Source organism: Ornithorhynchus anatinus, chromosome 1 (assembly GCF_004115215.2).
Source record: "Ornithorhynchus anatinus isolate Pmale09 chromosome 1, mOrnAna1.pri.v4, whole genome shotgun sequence".
In the NCBI taxonomy this organism is placed as follows: domain Eukaryota; kingdom Metazoa; phylum Chordata; class Mammalia; order Monotremata; family Ornithorhynchidae; genus Ornithorhynchus; species Ornithorhynchus anatinus.
The window spans coordinates 34775285-34802341 of record NC_041728.1 but is presented as its reverse complement, the minus strand read 5'-3'; the positions used below and the strand labels follow the sequence as shown (position 1 = coordinate 34802341).

General features: G+C 45.4%; 1 protein-coding gene across 5 annotated transcripts in view; it reads right to left on the bottom strand.

The window, feature by feature from the left end:
- The window catches only part of PCNX1 (pecanex 1), a 199425-nt gene that overhangs the window by 52876 nt on the left and 119492 nt on the right, over positions 1 to 27057 (bottom strand). For 2 of the 5 annotated variants that reach the window (XR_003757855.2, XM_029060164.2), the window contains exons 8-16: positions 23310 to 23367; positions 21136 to 21353; positions 18726 to 18879; positions 17841 to 17873; positions 15479 to 15650; positions 11474 to 11584; positions 6796 to 6887; positions 4784 to 4893; positions 2600 to 2705 (exon numbers count right to left, since the gene is read on the bottom strand). Coding sequence is in view for 4 of the 5 variants with exons in the window: in XM_029060164.2 (XP_028915997.1) it covers positions 2600 to 2705; positions 4784 to 4893; positions 6796 to 6887; positions 11474 to 11584; positions 15479 to 15650; positions 17841 to 17873; positions 18726 to 18879; positions 21136 to 21353; positions 23310 to 23367 (1054 nt within the window). In the remaining variant the exon portion in view is untranslated. Of the gene's footprint in view, positions 1 to 2599; positions 2706 to 4783; positions 4894 to 6795; positions 6888 to 11473; positions 11585 to 15478; positions 15651 to 17840; positions 17874 to 18725; positions 18880 to 21135; positions 21354 to 23309; positions 23368 to 25423; positions 25515 to 27057 lie in introns of all 5 variants that reach the window. The other 3 variants (XM_029060189.2, XM_029060198.2, XM_029060183.2) reach the window with 3 other exon arrangements.

The following is a 27057-nucleotide window of genomic DNA, read 5'->3' as shown; positions in this document are numbered from 1 at the left end:
TCTCCGAGGGCATCACTTCCCAACACAAGTTACTACAGATATTTACCAGGCTTCCGACAGTCAACGTTAGTCTTGAGCCCCCTGGCCCTCTAATGTACAAGTTTCTTTTTGTGCTTACTACGTACCAGGCACCGTACTGAGCGCCGGGGGAGATCCGAGCTAATCAAGTTGGACAGGGCCAGGGCCCACGTGGGGCTCAGTGCCTTATCCGCATTTTATGGGTGAGGTAAATGAGGAGAAGGGGAGTGAAGTGACTTGCCCAAGGTCGTACAGCAGAGAAGTGGTGGAGCCGGAATCAGAACCCAGGTCCTTCTGACTCCCAAATCGTGTTATACCCAGTAGGCTGCACTGCTTCTCCTTGTAGGCGGGGATCATGTCGACAGCTTCTACTGTACTGTACTCTCCCAAGCGCTTAGTACAGTGCTCTGCACATAGAAAGTGCTGAATGAACACCATCGATTGACTGATAGTAAACTCCCAATAAATACCACCGTTTGACTGATCGATACTCAATAAGCACACACAGTGTGCGAAGCACGGTACCGAGTGTTGGGGGAAGAATACGATTAAGGTAAGGAAAACTTGGTCTCTGGCCCTGAGGGGCTCACAACCTAAAAGAGAAGGGTGGGGAGGGAGCGGCCCGCAAGAAAAAAGATTAAATACGTAAAGAAAAATCAACATGAAACAGCACTGAACGAAATGAGAACACTGGGTTCTGTTCAAGGCAGGGCTCGTGCAGAGTCCAACAGTCACTGGTACCAGCGTGGCCTAGAGGACGGAGCCCGGAGCCGGGATTCCGAAGGACCCGGGTTCTAATTCCTGCTCTGTCACTTGATGTCAGTGTGACCTTAGGCAAGGTCAAGTCACTTCTCTGAGCCCCAGCTTCCTCAACTGTAAAACGGGGATACCTCTTCTCCTTCCTACTTAGACTGTCAGCCCCATGCAGGACAGGGACTGTGTTTGACCTAATTAACCTGTACCTACCCCAGCCCTTAGAACGGAGTTTGACCCACACTAAGCGTTAACAAATTCCATTTGAAAGCAACACCAAAAAAACCATAGCTTCATGACCTCCTAAAAGAGGCAGCTACCTCTTCAATCCCTTTCTCGCAGCAGTTCAGATGAGAAGCAGCCTGGCCTAGTGGAGAGAGTACGGGCCTGGGAGACAGAAGTTCATGCGTTCTCATCCCAGCTCCGCCACATGTCTGTTGCGTGACGCTGGGCAAGTCACTTTGCTTCTCTGAGCCTCAGTTCCCTCATCTGTAAAATGGGGATGAAGACTGTGAGCCCCACGTGGGACGGGGCTGTGTCCAACCTGCTTAACTTGTATCTATCTCAGCGCCTAGAACAGTGCCTGGCTCAGAGTAAGGACTTAACAAATACCATAATTATTATTTTTTTATTATGATTATGAGGCCGGTTAGGGACGAAGCAGAGGAAGGCCGAGCGCCACAGACTCCTGCTGTCTCTTCAGTCTCTTCCCACCCCATCCAGAAGAGGAGGGTTAGGGATGGTGTAGAGAAGAAAGCCAGGACCATGAAAGGCTCCCACCTTTTCAGTCTCCCTTGGTCCAGCTTGGGAAAATGAGGTAGCGACTCCCCAGAAAAGCCTTAGGGGAGGTTGGGAATCTCCACTTTCCCTCCGGGGAAGGACGGCAAGGTGGGAGAGACAGCTCTTTGGTCCGGAAAGTCATCACCTGAGAGGAGTCATGACTGAACTCTATAAAGTCCTGAAGACTGGGGTAAAGCCAACATGGAATTGTTTTGCACAGATCCCACCCTACCAGACTGACAGGTTACTTGTGGAAGGACTTTTTGGTTTCTTTTTTTTAATATGGCATTTGGCAAGCAGTTAATATGTGACCACACTGAAAGACTACCTGTGGAAGTTTTTCGTTTGTTTTATGGTATTTGGCGAATATTTACTCTGTGCCAGACACTGTACTAAACACTGGTGTAGTTACAAGCTAATCAAATTGGACCCGGTCCATTCATTCATTCATTCAAACGTATTTATTGAGCGCTCACTGCATGCAGAGCACTGTACTAAGCACTTGGAAAGTACAATTCGGCGGCAGATAGAGACAGTCCCTACCCAACAACGGGCAATCTTACTCCCCACTTTTCAGATAAGGTAACTGAGGCACAGAGGAGGTGAAGTAATAATAATAATAACGTTGGTATTTGTTAAGCGCTTACTATGTGCAGAGCACTGTTCTAAGCGCTGGGGTAGACACAGGGGAATCAGGTTGTCCCACGTGGGGCTCACAGTCTTAATCCCCATTTTACAGATGAGGTAACTGAGGCACAGAGAAGTGAAGTCACTTGCCCAAGGTCACCCAGCAGACAAGGGGCAGAGCCAGAATTAGAACCCAAGTCCTCTGACTCTCAGACTCGTGCTCTTTCCCCTACTCTGAAAAACAAAGTCCATTTTTCAGACAATGATCCAATCAAATGACCGCACAAAAAAGGCTCCATGGCAATTATCTTTCTGGACTTAAAAAATAAATCTATTAATATTGGATAAAATAATACTGTTTCCTCTTTCAAATACATAACGCTACGCTTGCCAGGAAAGAAAGGAGAAGGAAAAAACGTACGACAGAATTTCGAAGTTTCTCAGGCAAGGGGTCTTTAACTTCAGATAGAGGGTCCTCAGGATTTTTCTCTTCTGCATTGGGAAAAACCTTTGACTGAATCAAAGAGCTGCAATGAAACGAAAAAAAAAAATATGTCACGAAGCATATGCTGCTGGGGAAATGTTACTTCTGATAGCAGAGAAAGGTTAATGCAAAGGTTATTACAGAATAATGGAAATAAAAAAAACCCGAGCTATCCAAAAATGAGCTAATTAAGTTTCCGCAAAAGGCTCATAATATTAAGAATTATCTGGCTAGGTAATTTAGTTTTTTTTTTTCATTTTAAAGGCTTTTAAATGAATCTAAATCTCAACTGTGGTAGACGGGAAAATATTCTATTCTGCCATAATGAATGCTTTTATTGAATTTTGGGGCTACATATCTTCATTTAGGGGAAAAAAAGAACTTTAACCCAACACCACGAGCCTGTTTGGTTATGGCGTTCAATGGTACTGGAAGAAATAGTTACCTCATCTGTAAAATGGGCATTAATTCGTACACTCATTCAATCGATTTACTGGGCGCTTACTGTGTGCAAATCACTGTACTAAGTGCTTGGGAGAGTACAATATAACAAATCAACAGACACATTCCCTGCCCATAACGAGCTTACAGTCTGTGCCTACCACATAGTAAGCACTCAACAAATATCATTAAAAAAAAGTCCTCCATGTTAAGGAAACCCTGCACTGTGCTGCTTTCCCATTCATGTACTGCACTTGCACACAAACTACTTTTTAAAATGGTATTAAGCACTTTCTATGTGCCAGGCAGATTACTAAACCCTGGGGTAGATCCGAGCTAATCAGGTTGGACACAGTCCCTGCCCCCATATGGGGCTCACAGTCTAAATCCCCAATTTACAGACGAGATAACTAAAGCAGAGAAGAGAAGTGACTTTCCCGAGGTCACACGACAGACAAGTGGCGGAGCAGGGATTAGAACACAGGTCCTTCTGACTCCCAGGCCCGGGCTCTATCCCCTAGGCTGTGCTGCTTCAACGTGGAGTTTTGTAAGAACGCAACCCTTCCTTAATAAGAGAATGGGGGGGTGAATTTGGAGTTTTGTTTTTTTTAAATGCTATTTGTTGAGTACTTACTATGTGCCAGGCACTGTACTAAACGCTGCGGGAGATACGAGCTAAACAGCTTGGACACCCTCCCTTGTCCCATATGGGGCTCACGGTCTTACTCCGGCAGACAAGAGGTGGGAATGGGTAATGGGTCTGGGACTAGAAACCCATTGCCAGCGGTGGAACATTCCAGCAGTGGCACTGACAATCTTCACGATTTGGCTGGACGTAACAGTTAATAATTACCATTATTATACTTTCGGTATTTTATCAGTGCTTACTATGAGCCAAGCACTGTACCAAGCACTGGGGTAGAGACAGTCGGATCCCACATGGGGCTCACGGTCTAAGGTTGAGGGAGAACAGGTGTTGAATCCCCATTTTGCAGGTAAGGGAACCGAGGCACAGAAGTTGTGACTTGCTCCAGGTCACAGAGCAGGTAATCAATCAATCAGTAATATTACTGAGCGCTTACCGTGTGCAGAGCCCTGTGCTGAGTGCTTGGAAGAGTCCAATACAACTAATTTGGCAGATACGTTCCCTGCCCCGTCTATATTAAGTTTTGGTGGAGGTGGTTTCGAACCCAGGTCCCCCGACTCCCAGGCCCATGCTTTACTTGCCTGACTACTTGTTTTGTTTTGTTGTCTGTCTCCCCCTTCTAGACTGTGAGCCCGCTGTTGGGTAGGGATTGTCTCTGTTGCTGAATTGCACTTTCCAAGCGCTCAGTACAATGCTCTGCACATAGTAAGTGCTCAAGAAATACGATAGAATGACTGAATGAATTAATGCTCTTTCCACTAGGTCACGCTAGGAACAATCAAATCGATCAGTGGTACTTACTGAGCACTTATTCTAGGCAGAGCACTGTACTAAACGAGTGGGAGAGTACAATACCACATAGTTGACAGACACGTTCTATTAAAGAAGTTTGCTACCTATTTCAATCATTCAATAGTATTTATTGAGCGCTTACTATGTGCAGAGCACTGTACTAAGCGCTTGGAATGAACAAGTCGGCAACAATCTCAATCTCCCATTTCAATCTCCCTAATTGAAGAATGGCGCTTACTTACAAAAGAACAGACGGATCGCTGCTCTGTCTGCTGAGGTGGTACGACACGGCTACTAATAAGCCACAGAATATGGAGAAGAGCACAGGAATATGTTGACCATCCCAAGAATCCTGATAGGGAAAAAGCATGTTTTCATGAAGAAAAACAGAATCTGAAATCCCAACCCAAACCATTGTGGCAAAAAGATCAATACGATCCAAGAAATTAAAAAATCTCTCTCAAGTGTTTCTTTTTTGAATTCTTTTAAAAGCTACGTTTTCGGCCAACAGATTTTTCTGAATTTTTTTAAAAACAGATTTTCTATGCACTACAAAGACAACACACTGAGTAATACGTGAGTTTCTGAAGGTAAATTTATATAAGCGTACCTGGATATTGAAATCCAAATAAGCATAAATAGATTTCGATCTATACTATTTCTTCACAGAGCTATAAATATATCTCTACGGACACTCAAAGTCACACCATACGGTAAGGGGGAATGTCCACTGTGCTTTGAAATCAAGGTGGTTGAATTTTATAAACGCTCCTTCACTCCTACTCTGATGCTTCAGAATGGAAAAACAGCCTTTATGCGACAAAACTCATCCAATCGTTGGAATATTTCATTGATGTGGCTTGATGAGTAGCTACTTTTTGCCCCCTGTTTTTATCCCATTGCTTCCCCTACCCGGTTTCTATCTCCCCAGTGATTCATGGATTCCTTGAAGCCCCCCTCCCCACATCATACCCATTTCCCTTTTGGAGGAAATACAAAACCCAAAAGCCCACAAGACAGCACGAGACTGACCGACTCCCATGCTGCTTTGCAAATTTCTTGGGTATCTGCACAGTGTGGCGTGGATTTTACTCCACTTCAAACTGTTGGGGTGTTAACAATCAATCACTTACAGGCATTTCCTGAGCCTTACTATGTGCAAAGCACTGTACCAAGTACTTGCGTGAGTACCAAAAGAATTAGCAGACACATTCCCTGCCCATAATGAGTTTACATTAAGGACGGGGGAGACCGACCTTGTTATATAAATACGTAATTTCTAATATATAAATAGAGAGACTGGATCAGTTTGACCTCTAAGGAAATTCCCACTGCTTTTTTCCCGGGAGCTGAATCATTGGCAATCCAGCACAACAAGACCACGTTAGCAGACAAAATTTTAAAAAGAAAGGGAGGCAGGAGATTAATATTCTGCCTTGATTCGTGGTATTTAAGTGAAGTTTCTTAAGGGGTGACTTTTCGGGTGACCTTTGAACTAAAATAGGAAGGAAAACCTTTTCATGTTTTTAGAGCGTTAGGGCAAAGCGGGATCCCCTGAGATGTTTCAATATGGCTCTGTGTTCTTGCAATTTTTCCCCAGAATTGTTACGGAACTAATCCAACTGAAAAACGCCTGTTTGTCTTATGAAGATTGACTCTACCAGAAATTTCTTCGCAGATTCTCCCGTTCGTCTCATGTCACTATTTGGTCTCTCACAACCCAGATGCATTTTTAACTGCATTTATTTGCTGTCTGATGAAGTGACTTTTGGGGGGGCTGAGATACAGGGATTTTAGAACTCTTGTCTAGACGCAACTATTTTTTTTCCTTAACGCAAACCAGGCTAGGGAACAAAATGCTCTCACAAAATGTGAAATCAGGAAATGTCTGGCCTTTTGTTTCCTTGATTTCCTCACACATACAACCTCCTCCCCAACACTTCCCAAATGTTTTGTGCAAATGCCAAGCTGTATTTGCAAATAAACATTCATTGACAATGGATTTTTTCTTCACCATCAATGGCTTAACTGTGGGAGCTGTGTTTCAAACCCATTCCTAAGTGACTCGGAATAGTTTTCGACACAGAGAGACCGCGGATTGTTGTCAACTGGCTAAATGCGAGGCGCTGCGATCATTACACGATGGGCAACTCGCAGAGAAGCAGAATGGAAGCACATCCTTATTTTTCGATGAAACGCTGGATTCACAGTGGGTGGTTCGATAAAGATTAAATACAGGACTTCATATGCTCACCCTTAAAGCGCCATAGCAGAGGCCATATAATAATACCACCGCCACAATACTGCAGATGAAACTGTAAAGGGCAGCAAGCAGGCTCGTGGTGGCTAGATATTGGGGGGAAAAACAAATAATTAATTTTATAATCACTTGTAGGTGAAATTCTCCGGACTGAACATAAAAATTATACTCACGGTTACCGTTTTACCACCACATTTGGATCCCGAGTCAACTCTCTTATCAGGTTGGATTTGACAAATCAAGAATCCTATTCTCCCCACTCAGTCCCAAAGCACTTAGGTCCATATCTGTAATTTATTTATTTATATTAATATCTGTCCCCCCCTCTAGATTGCAAACTCATTTTGGGCAAGGCCTCTTCTGCTGATAAGGGTCAAGGAGTGGAGTTGCCATGTTGACTCCTCTTCATTCCCTTTCCAGCTCAAAGGAGCCAGTTGGGGCAAGTTTCTATGGGGGCAAAAGGTGTGAGGGGAAAATCAATCAGTCGATCCATCAAAGGTATTTATCGAGCACTTACTATGTGCTGGGCACTGGACTAAGCACTGGGAGAGTACAGCAGAATCAGCAGATACGTTCCCCGTCCATAACGAGTTTGCAGTCTAGAGGGAAACTGCCAGGGGTGGAGTCCTCGGAATTCCTCTCACCTCCCAATTCCCTTGAACCCTTTTGCTTCCATCCTTCTCGGCCATCTTTGTTTGTTGGTTTTTTTAACGGTATTTGTTAAGCGCTTACTACGTGCCAAGCACTGTACTAAGAGCTGGAGAAAATACAAGCTAATCAGGTTGGACACAGTCCCTGTCCCACACGGAGCTTGCAATCTTAATCCCCATTTTACAGATGAGGGAATTGAGGCGCAGAGAAGTGAAGTGACTTGCCCAAGGTCGCAGCCATGACATTCTTCTCCATGTCCCTCTCTCCCCCAACTTCCAAATACAATCTATTACTACATCCTGTATGTTTTCCTCGACAACATTTCCTGGATTTGTCTTTCCCGAGCTATACACAAGGGAATATCGTGGTTCAGGTAGTTGTCATATCCTGGTTGGCCCTCTGCATCCCTTCTTTTCTGATAATAACAACAATAATAATAATAATTGGGAAGCAGCATGGTCTAATGGAAAGAGCGAGGGCCTGGGAGTCAGAGGAACTGGGTTCTAATCCCGGCTCTACCACTTGCCTGCTATGTGACCTTGACACATAGTGAACCCTTAACAAATGCTATTAACAAAATGGTATTTGTTAAGCACTTATTCCGGGCCAAACGCTGTACTGAGCACTGGGGTAGATACAAGATCATCAGGTCAGATACAGACCCCGTCCCATGTGGAGTTCATAGTCTATTTAGGAAGGAAGCCCCATTTTACAGATGAGAATATTGAGGCACAGGAGGTGAAGTGACTAATTCAAGGTCACACAGCTGGCAACCTGGATCCCAGTCCTATGCTCTTTCCCCTGGGCCACACTGCCTCTCCGTGTTTCCCAGGTCTCCGCTCTGCAGTGGCATTTCTTTCCTTTCCACTGCCTGGATCATTGAGAAGCAGCGTGGCTCAGTGGAAAGAGCACGGGCTTTGGAGTCAGCGGTCATGGGTTCGAATCCCGGCTCGGCCACTTGTCAGCTGTGTGACTTTGGGCAAGTCACTTAACTTCTCGGTGCCTCAGTTACCTCATCTGTAAAATGGGGATTGAGACTGTGAGCCCCACGTGGGACAACCTGATTCCCCTGTGTCTACCCCAGCGCTTAGAACAGTGCTCGGCACATAGTAAGCGCTTAACAAATACCAACGTTATTGCTCTAACTTGTCATTCTGCAGCTCTCCCCGCTCCTCTAAACCTCCGACGCTTACCAATTCCTCTCTGCAACAAGCCGAAATTCAAAAAGCTACTTCTCCCGCCGACCGAAAACAAACTCCATCATCTCTCTCTCTCCTACTCATCCAAGCAACACGGTGTAATGGCTAGAGCACAGATCTGGGAGTCAGAAGGTCCTGGGTTCTAGTTCTGGCTCTGCCACTTGTGTGCTGTGTGACCTTCACACAGCAAGTCACTTCACTTCTCTGTGCTTCAGTTATTTATCTGTAAAATTGGGATTAAGGCTGTGAGCCCCATGTGGGTCAGGGACTGTGTCCAATCTGATTAGCTTACCTCTACCCCAGAGCTTAGAACAGTGGTTAGCACACAGTAACCACTTAAAAAAATGACATAGTAATAATAATAATAATACTAATCTCAACCTAACCCATTCACCGTGCCTTGTCATTAGCTCACTCTCTTCTGACACCTTGCTTTTGGCCTACAATTTATTTTTTTTTTTTTTAAGGTATTTGTTAAGGGCTTACTATGTGCCAGGCTGGGGAAGGTTTCAACTAATTGGGTTGGGCACAGTCCATGTCCCACGTGAAGCCCACAATCTTAATGGCCCATTTGACAGATGAGGAACTGAGGTACAGAGAAGTGAAGTGACTTATCCAAGGTCACCCAGCAGACAAGTGGCGGAGCAGGGATTAGCGTGGCCTAGTGCATAGAGCACAGGTTTGCAAGTCAGAAGGACTGGGTTCTAATCCTGACTCTGACACCTGCCTGCTGTGTGATCTTGGGCAAATCACTGTACTTCTCTGGGCCTCTGTTCCCTCATCTGTAAAATGGAGATTAAGACAGGGAGTGTCATGTGGGACAGGGACTGTGTCCGACCTGATTCACTTGTACCTACCCCAGTGCTTAATACAGTGCCTGGCACAAAGTAAGCACTTAAATACCACAATAATCATTATTATTATTGTTAACTCAGAACCTCTGACTCCCAGACCCATGCACTTTCCACTAGATGACCCTGCTTCCCGTTCCTACTAGATTCCGCCGTTCCCAATCTACAAGTAACAAAATGGTGGCCATGATGGACAGTTTTCCATGCACGGGAGAGGTTTTCCCGTATTGGCAATCTTGGGAATTCCTCCTGCAGTGCAAGATTCAGCCACTGCGGACTGCTCTGTGGACCTTGACCACGAAGCACTTATCGACGGCCGCTTCGCCATCCGTTTCCGGTCCACCTCCGTCACTTCAGAGCTACTCGATCCTCTAGTCCCCACTCGAGAGCCCTGAGTGGATGGCCCCTAACTTTTTTTTCTGATATCTGTTAAGCATTTACCATGTGCCGGGCACTGTATTAAGCGCTGGGGTAGATATAAGCTCATCAGTTTGGACACAGGCCCTGTCCCACATGGGGCTCACAGTCTTCATCTCCCATTTTCCAGATGAGGAAACTGAGGTCCAGAGAAGGGAAGAGATTTGCCTAGGGTCCCACAGCACAAATGGAGGAGCCAGGATTAAAACCCAGGGCTCTCTCATTCCCAGGCCCAGCTAAGCCCCCCGGCTTCTCGAATGTCCCAGCACCATCCCATTTCTCCCTGTGCTTCTGGGTGAGGGGCAAGGGCACCGTAGGGAAGGATAATAATCATAATAATTCGTGGTATTCATAAAGGGCTTATTAGGTGCCGAGCCCTGTACTAAACGCTGGGGTAGGCACCAGATAATCAGCTTCCACACGGGGTTCAAGTCTAAGCAGAAGGGAGAACAGGTAGCGGATCTCCATTTCGCAGATGAGGGAACTGGGGCCCAGAGAAGTCAGGTGGCTTGTCCAAGGTCACCCAACAGACAAGTGGCAGAGCCAGGATCAGAATGCAGGTCCTCTGACTCCCAGCCCGGCTGTGACCATTAGGCTATGCTGCTTCTCAGAGGTAAGCTCGCTGTGGGCGGGGAATGTGCCTGTTCAGTGTTGTACTTTCCCAAGGGCCTAGTAAAGTGCTCTGCACACAGTAAGCGCTCAATAAATACGTGTGAATGAATGATATAGGATGCCAGGACAACCACCACAAGGGTGGCCAACAGAGGCTGTCAAATCCATTGCCTCAGTGACTGCTATTTATTGAGCGCTTACTGTGTGCAGAGTTCTGTACTAACCACTTGGGTGAGTACGATACAGGCGACTTAGCAGATGCATTCCCTGCCCACAACGAGTTTATAGTCTAGAGAGGGAGACTGATATTAATATTAACGAATCAATTATGGATATGTACGTTAGTGCCGAGGGGCTGGTGGGCGAGGGGTGAATGAAGGGAGTCGAGGCAACGCAGAAGGGAGAGGGAGAAGAGGAAAGGAGGGTTTAGTCAGGGAAGGCCTCTTGGAGGAGATGTGCCTTCAATAACGTGGGGAGAACGATCATCTGTCAGGTAGGAAGAGGCTAGAGGTAGCACATGGGCAACAGGTCGGAGGTGAGATCAATATCTTCCTGGAAGCCAGCACCCTGCTGAGAGCCCCCCCAAACCTTTGGATCATCATGGCAACACTACAATAAATCACCATTTTACCCCTCCTGTAAGAACCCCCTCCAGAGGACCAGCGCTTAGATCAGTGCTTGACACCCAATAAGCGCTTTATAAGTACCGCAGTAATAACCATAACAATTATTGCCGCTCCCATGGATATCAGTGTACTTTACACCTTATATGAGAACCTTTTCTCGGGAAACTATCTCCCCGCTCATCATTTCGACGGACCTCAATGAAACAGGTCCCTGCTCTTTCCTTTCCAGATGAAAACTAAGATTGCCGATGCCGTCCCGAGGTTGCTCGGCACTCCGAAGATGGAAACCTTTTTCGGTAAGTAAAAGCATACTCACCATTGCCGCCAAAGACATGAATATCCACTTGTTCGCAGAGGTACATGACAAATGTGTTCACCTGAGGCAGGAGGCCGATGAAAAATACTATGGGGAAGCATAGTGTAAACACTGCAAGGAAAGAGAATGAAAACTTCGTGAAATCCAGCGGCTAAAAGGAAGCAGATGTCACTCCGCCTCTCGGGCGCTTTTGGAGATGGCAGAGTAGTACACTGGGCACGTGAAGGCCGAGATGGGTCTCCATCGTGTAGGCTACTGAATTCAGGGCAAGGAGCCCAGGTGAACAAGGCTTTTACGGATCAGGGAGGCGGCTAGGAATGTGTGAGGAAGCAGAAAGGTGGGAACATCAGCGATACCCCTGAGGAAAGTCACCACTCCATCCTCCCAACCGAACGGACCTTGGAAACCGAGAAGCGGCGTGGCCACTGGGAGCCCGCGGTTGGGTAGGGATTGTCTCCATTTGTTGCCAAATTGTCCTTTCCAAGCACTTAGTACAGTGCTCCGCACACAGTAAGCGCTCAATAAATACGACTGAATGCATGAATGAAGGATAGAGCCCGGGCCTGGGAGTCAGAAGGACCTGGGTTCTAATCCCAAGCTCTGCCACTTATCTGCTGTGTGACTCCGGCCAAGTCCCTTCACTTCTCTGGGCCTCAGTTCCCTCATCTGGAAAATGGGGGTTAAGACTAAGAGCCCACTGGGGGAACAGGGACTATCCAACCTGATCAGTTTGGACTACCCCTGTGCTTAGTACAGTGTTTGGCACATAGTAGGTGCTTAACAAATACCCTAAAAAAATTACAAAAACAAGCTGGAATCTTCCTCCCAGACTTCTGATACAGTAAATGAGAAATGATTTACAATTTGTTAATAGAAGGGAAATGATTTGGGGTTAGATCCAATCGATCAATCAGTGTTACTTATTGAGTGCTTACTATGTGCAGAGCACTGAACTAAGTGCTTGGGAGAGGACAATACAGCAGAATTAGCAGATACGTTCCCTGCCCATAGCAAACTCACAGTCTAGAAGTGGAGACAGATGTTAATATGAAATTAATATGAAAAGAGAATCAACACGTCCCTGACACATATATGATGTAAGCTCGTTATGGGCCAGTAAGGTGGCCGCTAAGTCTGTTGTATTTTACTCTCCCAAGCGCTTAGCATAGCGCACCTAATAGCACCTAATGAATGCTCAAATACCATGGACTGATTTATTTTTTTTAATGGCACTTGTTAAGCACTTACTGTGTACTGTGAGCTTGTTGTAGGCAGGGAATATGTTTGTGGTTATACTGTCCTCTCCCAAGTGCTTAGTAATAATAATAATAATAATAATGTTGGTATTTGTTAAGCGCTTACTAGGTGCAGAGCACTTTTCTAAGTGCTGGGGTAGATACAGGGTAATCAGGTTGTCCCAGGTGAGGCTCACAGTCTTAATCCCCATTTTACAGATGAGGTAACTGAGGCACAGAGAAGTGAAGTGACTTGCCCACAGTCACACAGCTGACAAGTGGCAGAGCCGGGATACGAACCCACGCCCTCTGACTCCCAAGCCCGGGCTCTTTCCACCGAGCTACGCTGCTTCTCTAGTACAGTACCCTGCACACAGCACTCAATAAATACCTCTGAATGAATGACTGTACGAATTAATGACTGAATGAATAAAACTGTACTAAACCCTGGGGCAGCTACAAGATGATGAGGTCGGACACAGTCTCTGTTCCCAGGGAAGCAGCATGGCGTAGTGGCTAGAGCCCGGGCCTGGGTTCTAATCCCGGCTCTGCCACTTGCCTGCTGTGTGACCCTGGGCAAGTCACTTCCTTCCCTGGGCCTCAGTTTCCTCATCTGTAAAATGGGGATTGAGACTGTGAGTCCCCTGTGGGACATGGACTGTGTCCAACCAGATCTGCTTGTGGCAACCCAGCGCTTAGTACCGTGCCTGGCACCCAGTAAGCACTTGAAAAATACCAGAATTATTATTATTATAACAAATGGGGCTTGCAGTCAAAGTAGGAAGGAGAAGGGTTAAATCCCCAGTTTACAGATGAGGTCACTGAGGCCCAGAGAAGATAACTGATTTGTCCAAGGTCACACAGCAGACAAGTGGCCGAGCCAGAACTGGAACCCAGGTCCTTCTGACTTCCTGGCCCGGGCTCTAGCCGCTAGTGGAGAAAGCAGAGGAGCAGCAGAAACAAGCTACTGTGCCTCCTTATGCACCTCTCCTTTTTTTTTTTTTAATGGTATTTGTTGAGTGCCAGGCACTGTACTAAGCACAGGGGTTGATCCAAGCTAATCAGACCGGACACCCTGATCACAGGTGAAGACCAGAGAAGTGAAGTGACTAGCTCAAGATCGCACATCAGACGAGTGGCAGATTAGAACCCAGTTCCTTCTGAATCCCAGGCCCGAGCTCTATCGACTGGGCCACACTGCTTCTGCGTCTTCCTCTCATTCATTCAATCATTCAAATTTACTGAGCGCTTACTCTGTGCAGACCACTGTACTAAGCGCTTGCCTTTTCCACTTCTCCTCCTGCTCCGTTCCCCTGTCATCGGAGACATCCCCATTTTTATGGGTTCCTGACTCACCCCAAAAGACAAGTTTTTTCAAGTTACAGTAGGGACCCTAATTCATAGCAACGAGAGAAAATGAAATGTAGTCTCCACTATGTCTAAACTTTGTCAGGTGGAAAAGGTTAAGATTTTTTTTTTATGGCATTTATTTAAGCACTTACTATGTGCCCGGCCCTGTATTAAGCTCTGGGGGTAGGTACAAGATAATCAGGTTGGACACGATCCCTGTCCCACATGGGACTCACCTGCTTCATCCCCCTTTTACATAAGAGGAACTGAGGCTCAGTGAAGTGACTTGCCCAAGGTCAGACAGTGGACAAGTGGCAGAACCAGGATTAGAATACAGGTCCTTCTGACTCCCCGACCTGTTCTCTATTCACTAAGCTGCACTGCTTCTCAGCTTTTGCTGACCACTGAGATCTCTTAAAAGAATTCTGTTTTAGGCACTCTCTAGAAATAGGAATTTCTGGCAGGCAACTTCCAAGGTGACCCTTCCATGAGCATTTCTAAGACATTAAATAAAAGAAAAATCCAATGAGACAGATTTAAAATTTCCACCAATCAATTAAGAGTATTGATTGAATCCCTCCTGTGGGCAGAGTACTGTACTGCTGAGAGATTAAGGAATAACCTAGAAGAAGCCCAACCTTCTCCATCGAGAAGTTGTTTCTGTTTTTTTTTTTGGTTTTGTTTTTAAGGAAGCTGTTAAGCGCTTACTATGTGGCAGGCACTGTTCTAAGCACTGGGGTAGACACAAGCTAATCAAGTTGGACACAGTCCCCGTCCCACCTGGGGCTCACAGTTCTAATCATCGTTTTACAGGTGAGGTAACTGAGGCACGGAGAAACTAAATGTCTTGCCCCAGGTCACACAGCAGACAAGTGGCAAAGTAGGGATTACAACTCAGGGCCTTCTGACTTCCAGGCCTGAACTCTAGCCACTAAGTTGGGCTGATTTTGGGGTTTTTTTTTTTCAGGGGAGATGAGCAGGAGGGGTATTTGTTCAGCGCTTAATACATGTCAGGCACTGTGCTAAATCCTGGGGTAGATACAAGCTAAGCAGGTGAGACGAAAACCAACGTAGGCTCACAATCTTAATCCCCATTTTACAGGTGAGGTGACTGAGGCCCAGAGAAGTGAAGGGACTTGTCCGAGGTCACAGCAGCAGACAAGAGGCAGAACAGGGATTAGAACTCAGGTCCCTTGGACTCCCGGGCCCGTGATTTAACCCCTAGGTCACATCGCTTCTCCAAATTACTCTTACTTCTAAGAACTGTTTTTCAATATCAAGAAGCAGGGCAGAAGAACCGACAAGTAAGATTTATGAAACCATTTTTAACAACCCGGCTGGCAGTCACGCTAACTCCTCAATGGACAGTCACTTGACTATTCACTCTTTAACGTATTTATCGGAGCAAAGCGGGACTTACCTATCACCAAATCCCTGGCTGAAATGAGCAGCAAGGGTTTGCTGAAAGCCATTCCATAGAACTTGAACTTGGTTGTAGGAAGATTTTGGCTACCGTAATCCAAGAGCCAAATGAGACCACAACACAAACAGAAATAAGCCGGTCTACTATAGGCAATGATGCGGTTATGACCCTGAAAAATGAGAATACAGGAGTTTTGTTACCAAAAAGCACGTATAATATGGCTCTTTAAATTTTCTTTTAATGGTTTCCTTTAAGCACATACTAAACTTCACGCACCGTACACCCACTGGGGTAGATACAAGATAATCGGGTTGGAATCAGTTCATATCCCACATGGCTCTTAACCCTCATTTTCCAGATGAGGTAACCGAGGCCCGGAAAAGTGAAGTGACTTGCCCAAGATCACACAGCAGACAAATGGAGGAGTCAGGATTAGAACCCAGGTCCTCCTGACTCCCAGGCCCGGGCTCTGCGTACTAGGCCGGGCTGCTCATTGGAGATTTTATGGAATACTTTTCTTCAAGAGTTTAAAGTCTATATAGATGTGTTCTCATTCATCTTCACTTCATTACTACAATTGGGATTGGTCTTTTCCTCCCTCCTTGCCTCAGCTTTTGATAAGTTCCCTGATAACTTGGCAAGACGAGAGAATGGAGAAGGGCATTAATCAGTTTATCTTGCAAGTTGTCTCAAGTTGGGTGAAGAAAGTAGGTGAGGTGACATGTTTAAATCCTCGGTTATATGTTCTTTTTTGCCGACTGAATTTATTCCTGTTCTTTCCCACTACCTTGGGTTACCATGAGATTACAGAAGTAATTTTTTGCATTTTGCAGGTTAAAGACTCCCCTGGTTACGAGACACCATAATATTTAAAACCTGGAACCATGCCATGTGCAAATTTCTAAAGCAACTCAGGATCGTTCATTCATTCATCATATTTACCGAGCACTTACTGTGTGCAAAGCATACCGTGTAGACTTACTGGGTACTGTACTTGGAAGTGTACAACGTAACAGTAAGAAGACACATTCCCTGCCCACGACGAGCTTACAGGGTCAGTAAATTTCTTCCTTTCCCGACCTTCCCGCTCGCTTCCCATCCGGCAACTTGCAAGGTGGGGTCTCCGAGCTGGCTCCGTATCTCGGGGACAGGGGATGGGCTTGAAAGAGGCAGTGGTCATAGGCTGCCGTAAACTGTCCTCTCTCTCTCTCTCCCCTTCTCTCTAACCTCTCTCTGTCTCTTACCTCTCTGTCTCTCTCTGGCCTTTCTCCCTCCCTCTTTTGGCCCTCCGCTCTCTCTGGTCTCTTCCTTTCTCTCCCGCCTCCTCTCTGAGCCCCTGTTCTTGCTCTCTTTGCTCCCCCCACCCCCGTCTCTCTCTCTCTCTCTCTGGCCTCTCAGTTGAAGCAGAGGAAACTCTCTGTCAGCCATTCCTCTCTCTCCCTCTCGGTCCTCCCCCCGATTTTCCAATCCATCCATCCCTTGAACCCCAGTGACTACGGATGGAAGCAGCCCCGATGGCCACTAGTCAGTAACTGACCACCCAAGGGAGGTGGGGAGAGGAGAGGCGGAGGCTTAGAAGAGGACCTGCCTCCCTCCCTCTCACCTTTCCTTTTTCTGGCTCCCGACTTTCTGATTCTGCAGCTGATTTATTCATCCATTCATTCAATCGTATTTATTGAGCGCTTACTTGTGCAGAGCACTGTACCCAGTGCTTGGGAGAGTACAATACAATAATCAACAGATACATTCCCTGCCCTCAACTAGCTTATAATCTAGAGAAGGTCTGGGCAGGGATTCTCCCGAGGGATTAGTAGAGTGCTCTGCCCACAATAAGCACTCAATAAATATCATTTATTGATTGATAGCTCGATGGCTATGATGGCGGCATTGGTTAAGCCCTTATTATGTGCCAGGCACTGTACTAAATACGGGGAGGATACAAGCAAATCAATTTGGACACAGTCCCCGTCCCATGTGGGGTTCGGAACCTCAATCCCCATTTTACAGATGTGGTCACTGATCCCCAGAAGAGAGAAATGACTTGCCCGAGGTCACACAGCAGACAAGTGGCGGAACCAGGATTAGAACCCAGGTCCTTCTGACCCCCAGGCCCGGGTTCTGTTCATTAAGACATGCTGCTTCTCCAGTGGGGTCCAGAGACAGTATTTTCAGAAGAGATGGGACAGGGTCAGCACAGAGGCACACTGCTTAGCACAGTAACGTGTCTGCTAATTCTGTCATACTGTATCTCTGTCGTATCTTATGCTCCGCTCATAGTAAGCGCTCAATAAGTACCACTGACTGATTTATTTGGCCTCAACATACGCTCTGGTTTTTCAGGTAGACCTCAGTGACTTACATGTCGAGGAGAAGAAGAGTCTGGTTGGACACTCTGAAAGTAGAAGAGAAACAAGATGAGTTAGACACAAAATGGATTTAGGCTGGACACAGTCCCTGTCCCACGTGGAGCTCACTAAGTAGGAGGGAGAATAGGTGTTGAGTAACTGAGGCACAGCAGGCAAGTGGTGGAGCTGGGATTAGAACCCAGGTCCTCTGGCTCCCAGGCCCGTCCTGTATCCACTCTGCCACACTGCTTCGATTCACTTTACATTCCCATTGCAGGGGAGGACATAACCCATGGCAAAATACTCCACTTCAGAAAGTCTGCCTCAGAAAGTTGTGCGACGTACAACTATTTTGTTCCTGACTCCAAATAATCACCTAGAGAGGCAGCAAGGCCTGGTGGACAGAGCACGGGCCTGAGAATCAGAATGAGCCCCCGGATCTGCCGCTTGTCTGCCATGTGACCTTGGGCCAGTCACTTCACTTCTCTGGGCCTCGGGGACCTTGTCGGTAAAATGGGGATTAAGTCTCTAAGCCCCATGCTGGTCGGGGACTGTGTCCGACCTTGCATCTACCCCAGCACTCAGTACAGAGTCTGACACAAAGTAAGCACTTAATGCCATAAAAAACTACATTAAAATGTGGAGAAGGGGTGAAACGAGCTAATTAGAAAGTTAGATATCGTCTGCATCACTGTGACTCGCTCCCTTTATTCATCCCACCGCCCAGCCCCAGAGCACTTAGGTTCATATCAGTCATTTATTCATTTATTCATAAAGCTCGTTGTGGGCAGGGAATGTGTCCGTTTATTGTTATAGTGACTCTCCCAAGCGCTTAATACAGTGCTCTGCACACAGTATGTACGGGCGCAAGAAATAAGACCGAATGAATGCATGAATACCTTGAGTAGCGAGTACTGACAACTGGCTATCACTAGGCAGAACTGAAAGACCCAGATATCCCTGAAGAAGCCTTGGATGAGCAGGATCGATCCCAGGAATGCCACCAGGATAGCTAAGATGACAGCTAACACATTTTCAAGGATCTCGCGATTCCTGCAGAAAGAGAAAAAATAGGCGTATACTTAAGCACCAAATCAGGGCCAAGGAAGAACTTGTGAGAAAGTTTTGATTATGTAGCGGGAGGTACCATTTCGAGGGTGCGTTGGAGAGGCTGAGGATGGTCCCTGCACATTCAAAGAGAGAATTGCAAATAGTATTTATGTCACCACGATGAGTCAGGTAGCTAATACAATTCCCCTACACTCCTTTAGTGACAAAATACGATTTGCCATAAAAGATTAAGGATCACTGAACTACAGACACTCTAGCAAAGAATCACAAAATTGTTAAGAGCTTTTTTCTTTTTTTTTTCGGTATTTGTGAATTGCTTTCTATGTGGGCAGGCACTGTACTCTGTGCTGGGGTAGATAAGGATAATAAGAGTGGACACAGTCCTTGCCTCACATGGTGCTCACAGCCTTAAGCCGCCTTCTCCAGAGTAGGTAACCGAAGCACAGAGAAGTCAAGTGACTTGTCCAAGGTCGCACAGCGGACAAGTGGCAGAGCCGGGATTAGAATCCCGGTCCTTCTGACTCCCAGGCCTGTGCTCTCTCCCCTAGGCCATGCTGCTTACTATATGTCCAGCACTTTACTAAGGCCTGGGATATACACAAGACCTACACATGGGTCCTACACATGGGACTCACAGTCTAAGTAAGAGGGAAAACAGAATCCAATTCCCATATTGCAGAGGAGGGAACCGAGGCACAGAGAAGTTAAGTAAAACTGCCCAAGGTCACACAGCAGGAAGTGGTGGAGTAAGGATTAGAACGCAGGTCCTCTCACTCTCAAGGCCTGTATTCTAGCCACTAGGTGAAGCTGCTTCCCCAGATAGCTAAGAGATTTGAGGAAAGTGATTTTACTTTTACGAGAAGCAGTGTGCCCAGCAGACAGAGGATGGGCTTGAGAGTCAGAAGGACCTGGGTTCTAAATCCCGGCTCTACCACTTGTCTGCTGTGTGACCTGGGGAGAGTCGCTTCACTTCTCTGGGCCTCAGCTACCTCATCTGTAAAACGGGGATTAAGATTGTGAGCCTCATTGTAGGACAGGGACCGTGTCCAACCAGATTAACTCGTATCTACCCCAGCGCTTAATACGGTGCCTGGCACATAGTAAAGCGCTTATCAAATACCATCATAATCAACAAATATCATCCTCCTCCTCATGTAGGACATGGACAGTGACCAACCTGATTATCTTGTATCTACCACGTGCATATCACAGTGCCAGGTATACATTAAGCGCTTAATAAGTAACACTAAAAAAAAGTGACTTGTCCAAGGCAGGCAAGTGGCTGAACTGGGATTAGAACCCAGGTCCTCTGACTCCCAAGCATGTGCGCTTTCCACTGGGCCACTAGGAACTCTTGCCAATTTTTATTTAATCAGTCACCAGTAAGTGGGACGGTCACTTCTCAAATGCTGTTCCAGGGAAGATGTGGGAAAAGAAATAAGGTGTCAAGACTGTATCTATGTGGAAAATCCCTAAAATATGAATAGTTCTGGGATTAGAAAATGTAAAAGGCAAAGTATTTGACAGTTTCCCACACTTATGCCAGGTTCGATATAACTTGCCTCCAAAATTACTTTCGAGGACCACCTTGTCTTTTTATGTAAGGCCTAGTTTAGAAAGATAACTCATTTCAACCTTTATCCATTTCAAAATGAGAAAATACTACTCAAACTATTTTAGCTCAGGATAACTGGATTAACAGCGCCTTTCCAGGATTTAAAAATCTCTACAGGAGGCCTTCTAGATACCTCTATTTTTTTTTTAAATCATCGATTCATTCGATCATTTTTACTAAGTGCTTTTAAACAATCACGAAATGATATACACGGCTTTAAACAATGGAATTTATTGAGTGTGTACAATGCGCAGAGCACTGTACTAAGTGCTTGGGAGAGTACAGTACACTTGTTTCAATTTTTATCCATTTTAAAAAGAGAAAATACCACTTGAACTAACTTAACACAGGATAACTGGATTAGTAGCCTATTTCCTGGGCTTCAAAATCTTTACAGGTGGCCTGCTAGACACCTTTATTTTTTTTTTCTATTCATTCACTCATTCATTCGATCATATTTACGAGCACTTTTAAATAATCAAGAAACAAATACGTTGCTCTAAACCAAGGTATCTCTTGAGCACTTACTGTGCGCTCAGCGCTGTACTAAGCGACTGGGAGAGTACGAACAGACACGTTCCCTTCCCCGCAATCAGCTGTAAGACGCCCATTCACTTTCTCACCTATCAAACAAAGCCAAAAGGGTGAGTCGATCGAAGTTAACGCCTATCCAGATCTGGGGAAGAATCCAGAAGCGATAATAGTGTTTTATCTTCTGGGCGGCAGTGTCTGGTGGTTGCGTGTGATCCTGTAGGTCGGGGCTTAGATCGATGTCATGCTGCTCCAACAGATCCGTGTCCATGGTCAGCATTCTATTCAATCGGATCTGCGGGAGAGACAGCTACGGAAATGTCAGGACGCTTGGTCGACGGGGCGTTTTTCTGGCCGACCCGATCGGGAAGGACGGCTGATCTGCGTTTTGTCATCGGCTACCACCCTCTAGGTGGGTCCCTGCTCCCTAGCAACTCCGCCAGTAAGGGGAGATGGAGGCGCCCTCCGATATGGTCACTACAACCGGTTAGTGGCAACTCTGGGGGGAGGCTTGGTGAAAAAGCCGGTGAAACTGAGTCTCAACTGAGGATCTGGAAGGAGAAAGTGGAATGCCTTGCCTCCCAAATCCAGGAGCACGATCTACAGGGGTAAACTACTTCAAATCTAGATAACTAGACAGTGGTTGTCCATTCGATCAACCAATCGGTGGTATTTATCGAGAACTTTCTACGTGCAGAGGTGGATGCCAAGCGTTTGGGAGAGGACAACGGAACAGAGACGGTCGATACGTTCCCTGCCCTCAACGAGCTTAGGGTCTAGAGGACTCTAGGACATTCAGGAGAGATTCTAGATCTACCAAAAAGTGACCGTCTGGACTCAGAGCTGGCCAACTCCTTTAATGACTCATTCATTCATTCAATCGGATTTATTGGGCGCTTACTGTGTGCAGAGCACTGTACTAAGCGCTTGGAAAGTACAATTCGGCACCACGCTTCGTACCGTCGTCGGCATCAGTGATGTTTACTGAGCGCCTACTGTATGCAGAGCGCTGTACTAAGCGCTTGAGAGAATACGATACAACTGAGCTGGTAGGTCCGTTCCCTGCCCGTAACGAGCTGAAATTCGAGAGGACAGTGATCGTGGTATTCGTTATGCGCTTACTATGTGCCAACCACTTTGCATCTCTGACCACTTTTTCCCTGTTTTTGTCCTTCTGGTCAGAAAACTACATAGGTAAAAAAAAAAAAAATCCCCCCGAAAAACAAAGTAAAGCAACATTACACTTTCAAATGTAACCCTAGTTAAGCACGGTGAAAGGATCTCATCACAGCTAATCTACCTGTGAGTCACCCACTCTCCCAGAACTCTGAGTTAATGGAAAAGAATTCTGCTTCTCTAGTGTAAAACTGACCTTCTGCCAGTGTATTAAGGGTACGTGGATGTTGGCACCTTCTAAAGGAAGCTCTCCAGAAAGGAAGACCACCCATGAATCTTCCAACCTATCTGGCTCAGTGGAAAGAGCCCGGGCTTGGGAGCCAGAGGTCATGGGTTCGAATCCCAGCTCTGCCACTTGTCAGCTTTGTGACTGTGGGCAAGTCACTTAACTTCTCTGCGCCTCAGTTCCCTCATCTGTAAAATGGGGATTAACTGTGAGCCTCACATGGGACCACCTGATGACCCTGTATCTCCCCCAGCGCTTAGAACAGTGCTCTGCACATAGTAAGCGCTTAACGAATACCAACATTATCTACCCACCCCCATAAAAAAGTCATCTGAATAATAAACATATGAAAGAAATGAACTTCCTCTTGGAATCTGCGACCTCTGGACTTTCGGTATATGCCCCACGTGCATATCTTTAAATGATAAATGATTTATTTAAAATACTGTCTGTCTCCCCCTCTAGACCGTAAGTTCATTGGAACGGTGCTTGGCACATAGTAAGCGCTCAACAAATACCATCATCATTATTGTAAGGGAATGTGTCTGCCTCCTCTGTTTTACTGTCCTCTCCCAAGCGCTTAATGCAGTGCTCTGCACACAGTAAGCGCTCAATAAATACCATTGATTGATTCATATTCCCGGTCCCTTGGACTCCTTGTGCTCCCTGCTGCCTAGCCCCTCTACCTTGGATAGGAAATGACAGAAGTGACCGGTTGACTTGAGACTTTAGAGTATTAAAAGTAATAGTTATTTCCACCCGATTTGGAACAAAAATGGCTTTGTCATTCCACGAGTTCAACTTGAGCCAGATAAATACCTCAGAAAGCAAACCAACTCTTCTGCGTATCACACGGAAACCTACCAGATCTTGGGGATAAAATCGAACTGAGGTAGAACTGGATATATGTGAGTCCGTGTCACTGTAACCAAGGGGAAAGACTTTAGACTCTGGCAAACTGTTTAATTCGACAATCAACAATCCTCGACGAGACACAGACAATATCACGATTTACTCTGCTACGGGTAAATCCAACGTCTGACGTGGCAATCTTCGTGTCAACTTTCTGTCAATGTCAAGTTTCCACATTTCAACCAGGTTGACATTTTAAATATTAAGATACTTTTCTCGGTGCAAGGTACTTCTCCTCCTTCTCAAAGATACTCCAACTAGAGCTAACAGTAATGATAATCATAATAATGACATCTGTTAAACACTTATATTACTACCAACATCTGTTAAGCACTCACTGTGTGATAATCTACTCAGGTAGGTACAAAACAATCAGGTCCTACATGGGGCTCACAGTCGAGGTAAAGAACCTGGGTTCTAATCCCGGGTCCGCCACAGGTCTGCTGTGCGACCTTGGGTAGGTCGCTTAACTTCTTGGTGCCTCAGTTTTCTCATCTGGAAAATGGGAATCAAGACTGTGGGCCCCATGTGGGAGAGGCGCTATGTCCAACCCGATTACCTTGTATCTACCCCGGTGCTAAGTACGGCACATAGAAAATGCTTAAGGAATACCAATAAAAAAAAAATACATCAGTCACCATCCTCCAAACTCTCTCTGATCTTGTCCAAAGCGTAGGCTTCGACAGAGAGCTTAGTAATTACACCCGCTAACCACCAGCCAGAGATGTTTATATGCTAAGACCACTTGGCAGATCCTTGGAAAGTCAATGGAGATTAAGGCATTTCTAGATATTCCATATTTCGTTCCGACTCCAGGTTCACAGAGGTACATCATAAGTGGAGCACGGAACAGAATTTACGCTTGCTGAGTGGAAGCTTGCGGATGATAATTTCCCTTCGACTCTGCACTATCTCTTCTCCTCTGCAGGTGGTCTTTTAAAGCTTGGAGTCTAGAAGTAAGACAATACTTCAGAAAAACCTTGGTCAAACAGATCAGCTCTTGGAGGGAGTGGGGGGAAGGAGGAGAACGCTTCAATCTGCTTTGTTTAGTTGTCGTTTTTAATTTCTGAGACCCTGTTCAGAACAAAGCAGTCAATAGACCAAGCCAACTGCAATCCAACTATGAGATCTTTAAGCAGGTTGAAAGATCTTATTTCACTGGTTCCTAAGAGTTTTGCCAGCAAGGGGTTGTCTTTTAGGTAGTTTTTATAAATCTTCAGATTATTAAAGTGTAGCAATAAGAACTCTTGGAGATATATGAATTACGTGGCTGGCAATTCATTTCTAGGAAGAGAGAACTGGAAAACTTTTACGCCCCCCAACTGAAATTCCAAAAAATGCCAATATTTCATCTTGATTTTCTATAACTGTGCAAATGCCGGCCAGTAATAATAGCCTGAGGGAGAGAAATAAGATTTTACTTGGTATTATGCTTTCAGAACTTTTCACCACGTTTCATCCTATTTTTCGCTTTTCATTCTGAAGCTGAGAAAAAACTAGGTTATTCTCCTCATTTTTTTTTTCTAAAAGTCAGACATTCAAAGGAAACTGACCTGGATCCGCGATTCTACTCCAAAGCGCTCAATTCGAGAAAGCAAATGAAACAGAACTAAAAATGGCACTCAAGCCAACTTGATAAGATGACACTAGAATTTGGATCTACTTCAATCAATCAATGGCATTTATCGAGCGCCTACCATGTGCACTGCACTGAGCTAAGCGCTTATGACGTGAGTACTTTATGACATGTGTAAATGACATAGAAAATACTGGATATCATTATTGACCCCTTCCTTTCCCTCCCAAACCCCTCTCCCTCCATTTTTCTTATCTTCTACCATTTATAGTCAAAGTATGTTATTAGCAATATGAAAGTTAGCTCTGATTAGCAGGGTATTTGTTACCACCCTCCTCTAAAACTCCAAGAGGGCATGAAATGAGACACTGAAAGGACAAGGAGAGAAACTGTCAATTCGATGACTCAGAACTCTCGAGGTACGTAGTGAGGTGACAAATTTCTAAAAAGAAAAAAAAAATCACGTATTCTAACTGGACTTTTCACACACCAGATGTTGGATGTTCTTCTTGCAGCGGGTTCAAAGTTCACAAGTGACATGTCATAGCCACCTGTCTCGTAGAGTGTAGAAGAGAACTTACCTAGCAGAGAAAAAAAAAAGGTCAAGAAAACACATCATTAGAACGTTTGTGGTTTTTCCTCAATGAGTACCAAAATTCAAGGCGATTCCATACAACAGGATGAGATTTTAACAAACATTTTATAGCCACCGTTACTCCTTTCTAGGTAGAATCTCGATAGAGGCATTTAAGCTTCACTAACGTATCACGCGAGAACACAAAATTAGTTAGCGGAGGGAGAGTTGTGTGTGTAAAAACAGGCGTCAAGGTCATGAACTGGTACCAATTTACTTTGTCAGCCTGGCCAATCAATATCAACAATTTACCTGCCTCCTAAAGAAAACAAGCAGCACATCCTCCTCATAGTACTCAAGTTAGAGGAAAAATGCAATTCTTCATTTTTTAAGTATGAATTCACATACCTTTTTTAGCCTTATGGATCAGAAATGGAGTCAACTAAAAATGTCAGTAGCTTTTGCGTTCACGAACACAAAATGGGGATTGACACTGTGAGCCCCACGTGGGACAGGGACTGTGTTCAACCCCATCTGCTAATATCCACTTTCATTCTGTGGAATCCCAAAGAGCCCAGGGAAGAATCAAGCTACTAGCTGAATCAATATTCCTGATGTCAACTCCATGACCAGCTATTTAACAGGGCCGCTGAAATTTTTTTACACACAGAAGCTATGAGAATCAAATCTTTTACATGAATACCAAACAGGATCAAAATATCCAGTATATTTCACATTCTTAAAACGGTACCGATGCATATTAAACTTCCACTGGCACTTTAATAAACGTTGGGCTACTCGGGGGTAGGACTGGAAGTGATAGTTTTATGAGAAATCCGCTAATGGTAACAGTCAATCGATCAATCCTATTTATTGAGTGCTTCCTGTGTGCAGAGCGCTGTACTAAGCACTTGGGAGAGTACGTTACAATGGGACCAGCAGACGTTCCCCGCCCATAACGAGTTTAGGGTCTAGAGGGGGAAACGGACACTAATATGAATAGAAGGCAGAGTGGATATAGGTTGGGCCTGGGAGTCAGAAGGTCACGGGTTCTAATCCCGGCTCCTCCACTTGTCTGCTGTGTGACCTTGGACGAGTCGTTTCCCTTCTCTGTGCCTCAGTTACCGCACCTGGAAAGTGGGGATTGACACTGTGAGCCCCATGTGGGACAGGGGCTGTGTCCGAGCCCATTTGCCAACATCCACCCCAGCGCTTAGTACACTAATTGGAACCTAGTAAGTGCTTAACAAATACCATAATTATAATCATTACTATAATTTATAGGCAGTTTTAGTTTTCGTAACTGTGTGAAAAGGCTGAGTTGGGCAAAAATATCCATTAGTAGATCAACTCTACAGCTTATAGATGGATGGATAAACCCAGTAATATGAATAAATAAGCAATGTATAGGCAATCTTAATATTTGTAACTCTGGTGAAAAGGCTGAGTTGGGAGAAAATACTCTTAGTAAAGCAAATCTCCACCACGCAAACCAGTCTTTTGAGATTATCTCTGCAGTTTAACATGTGGTGCTCCACATTTTTAATGTC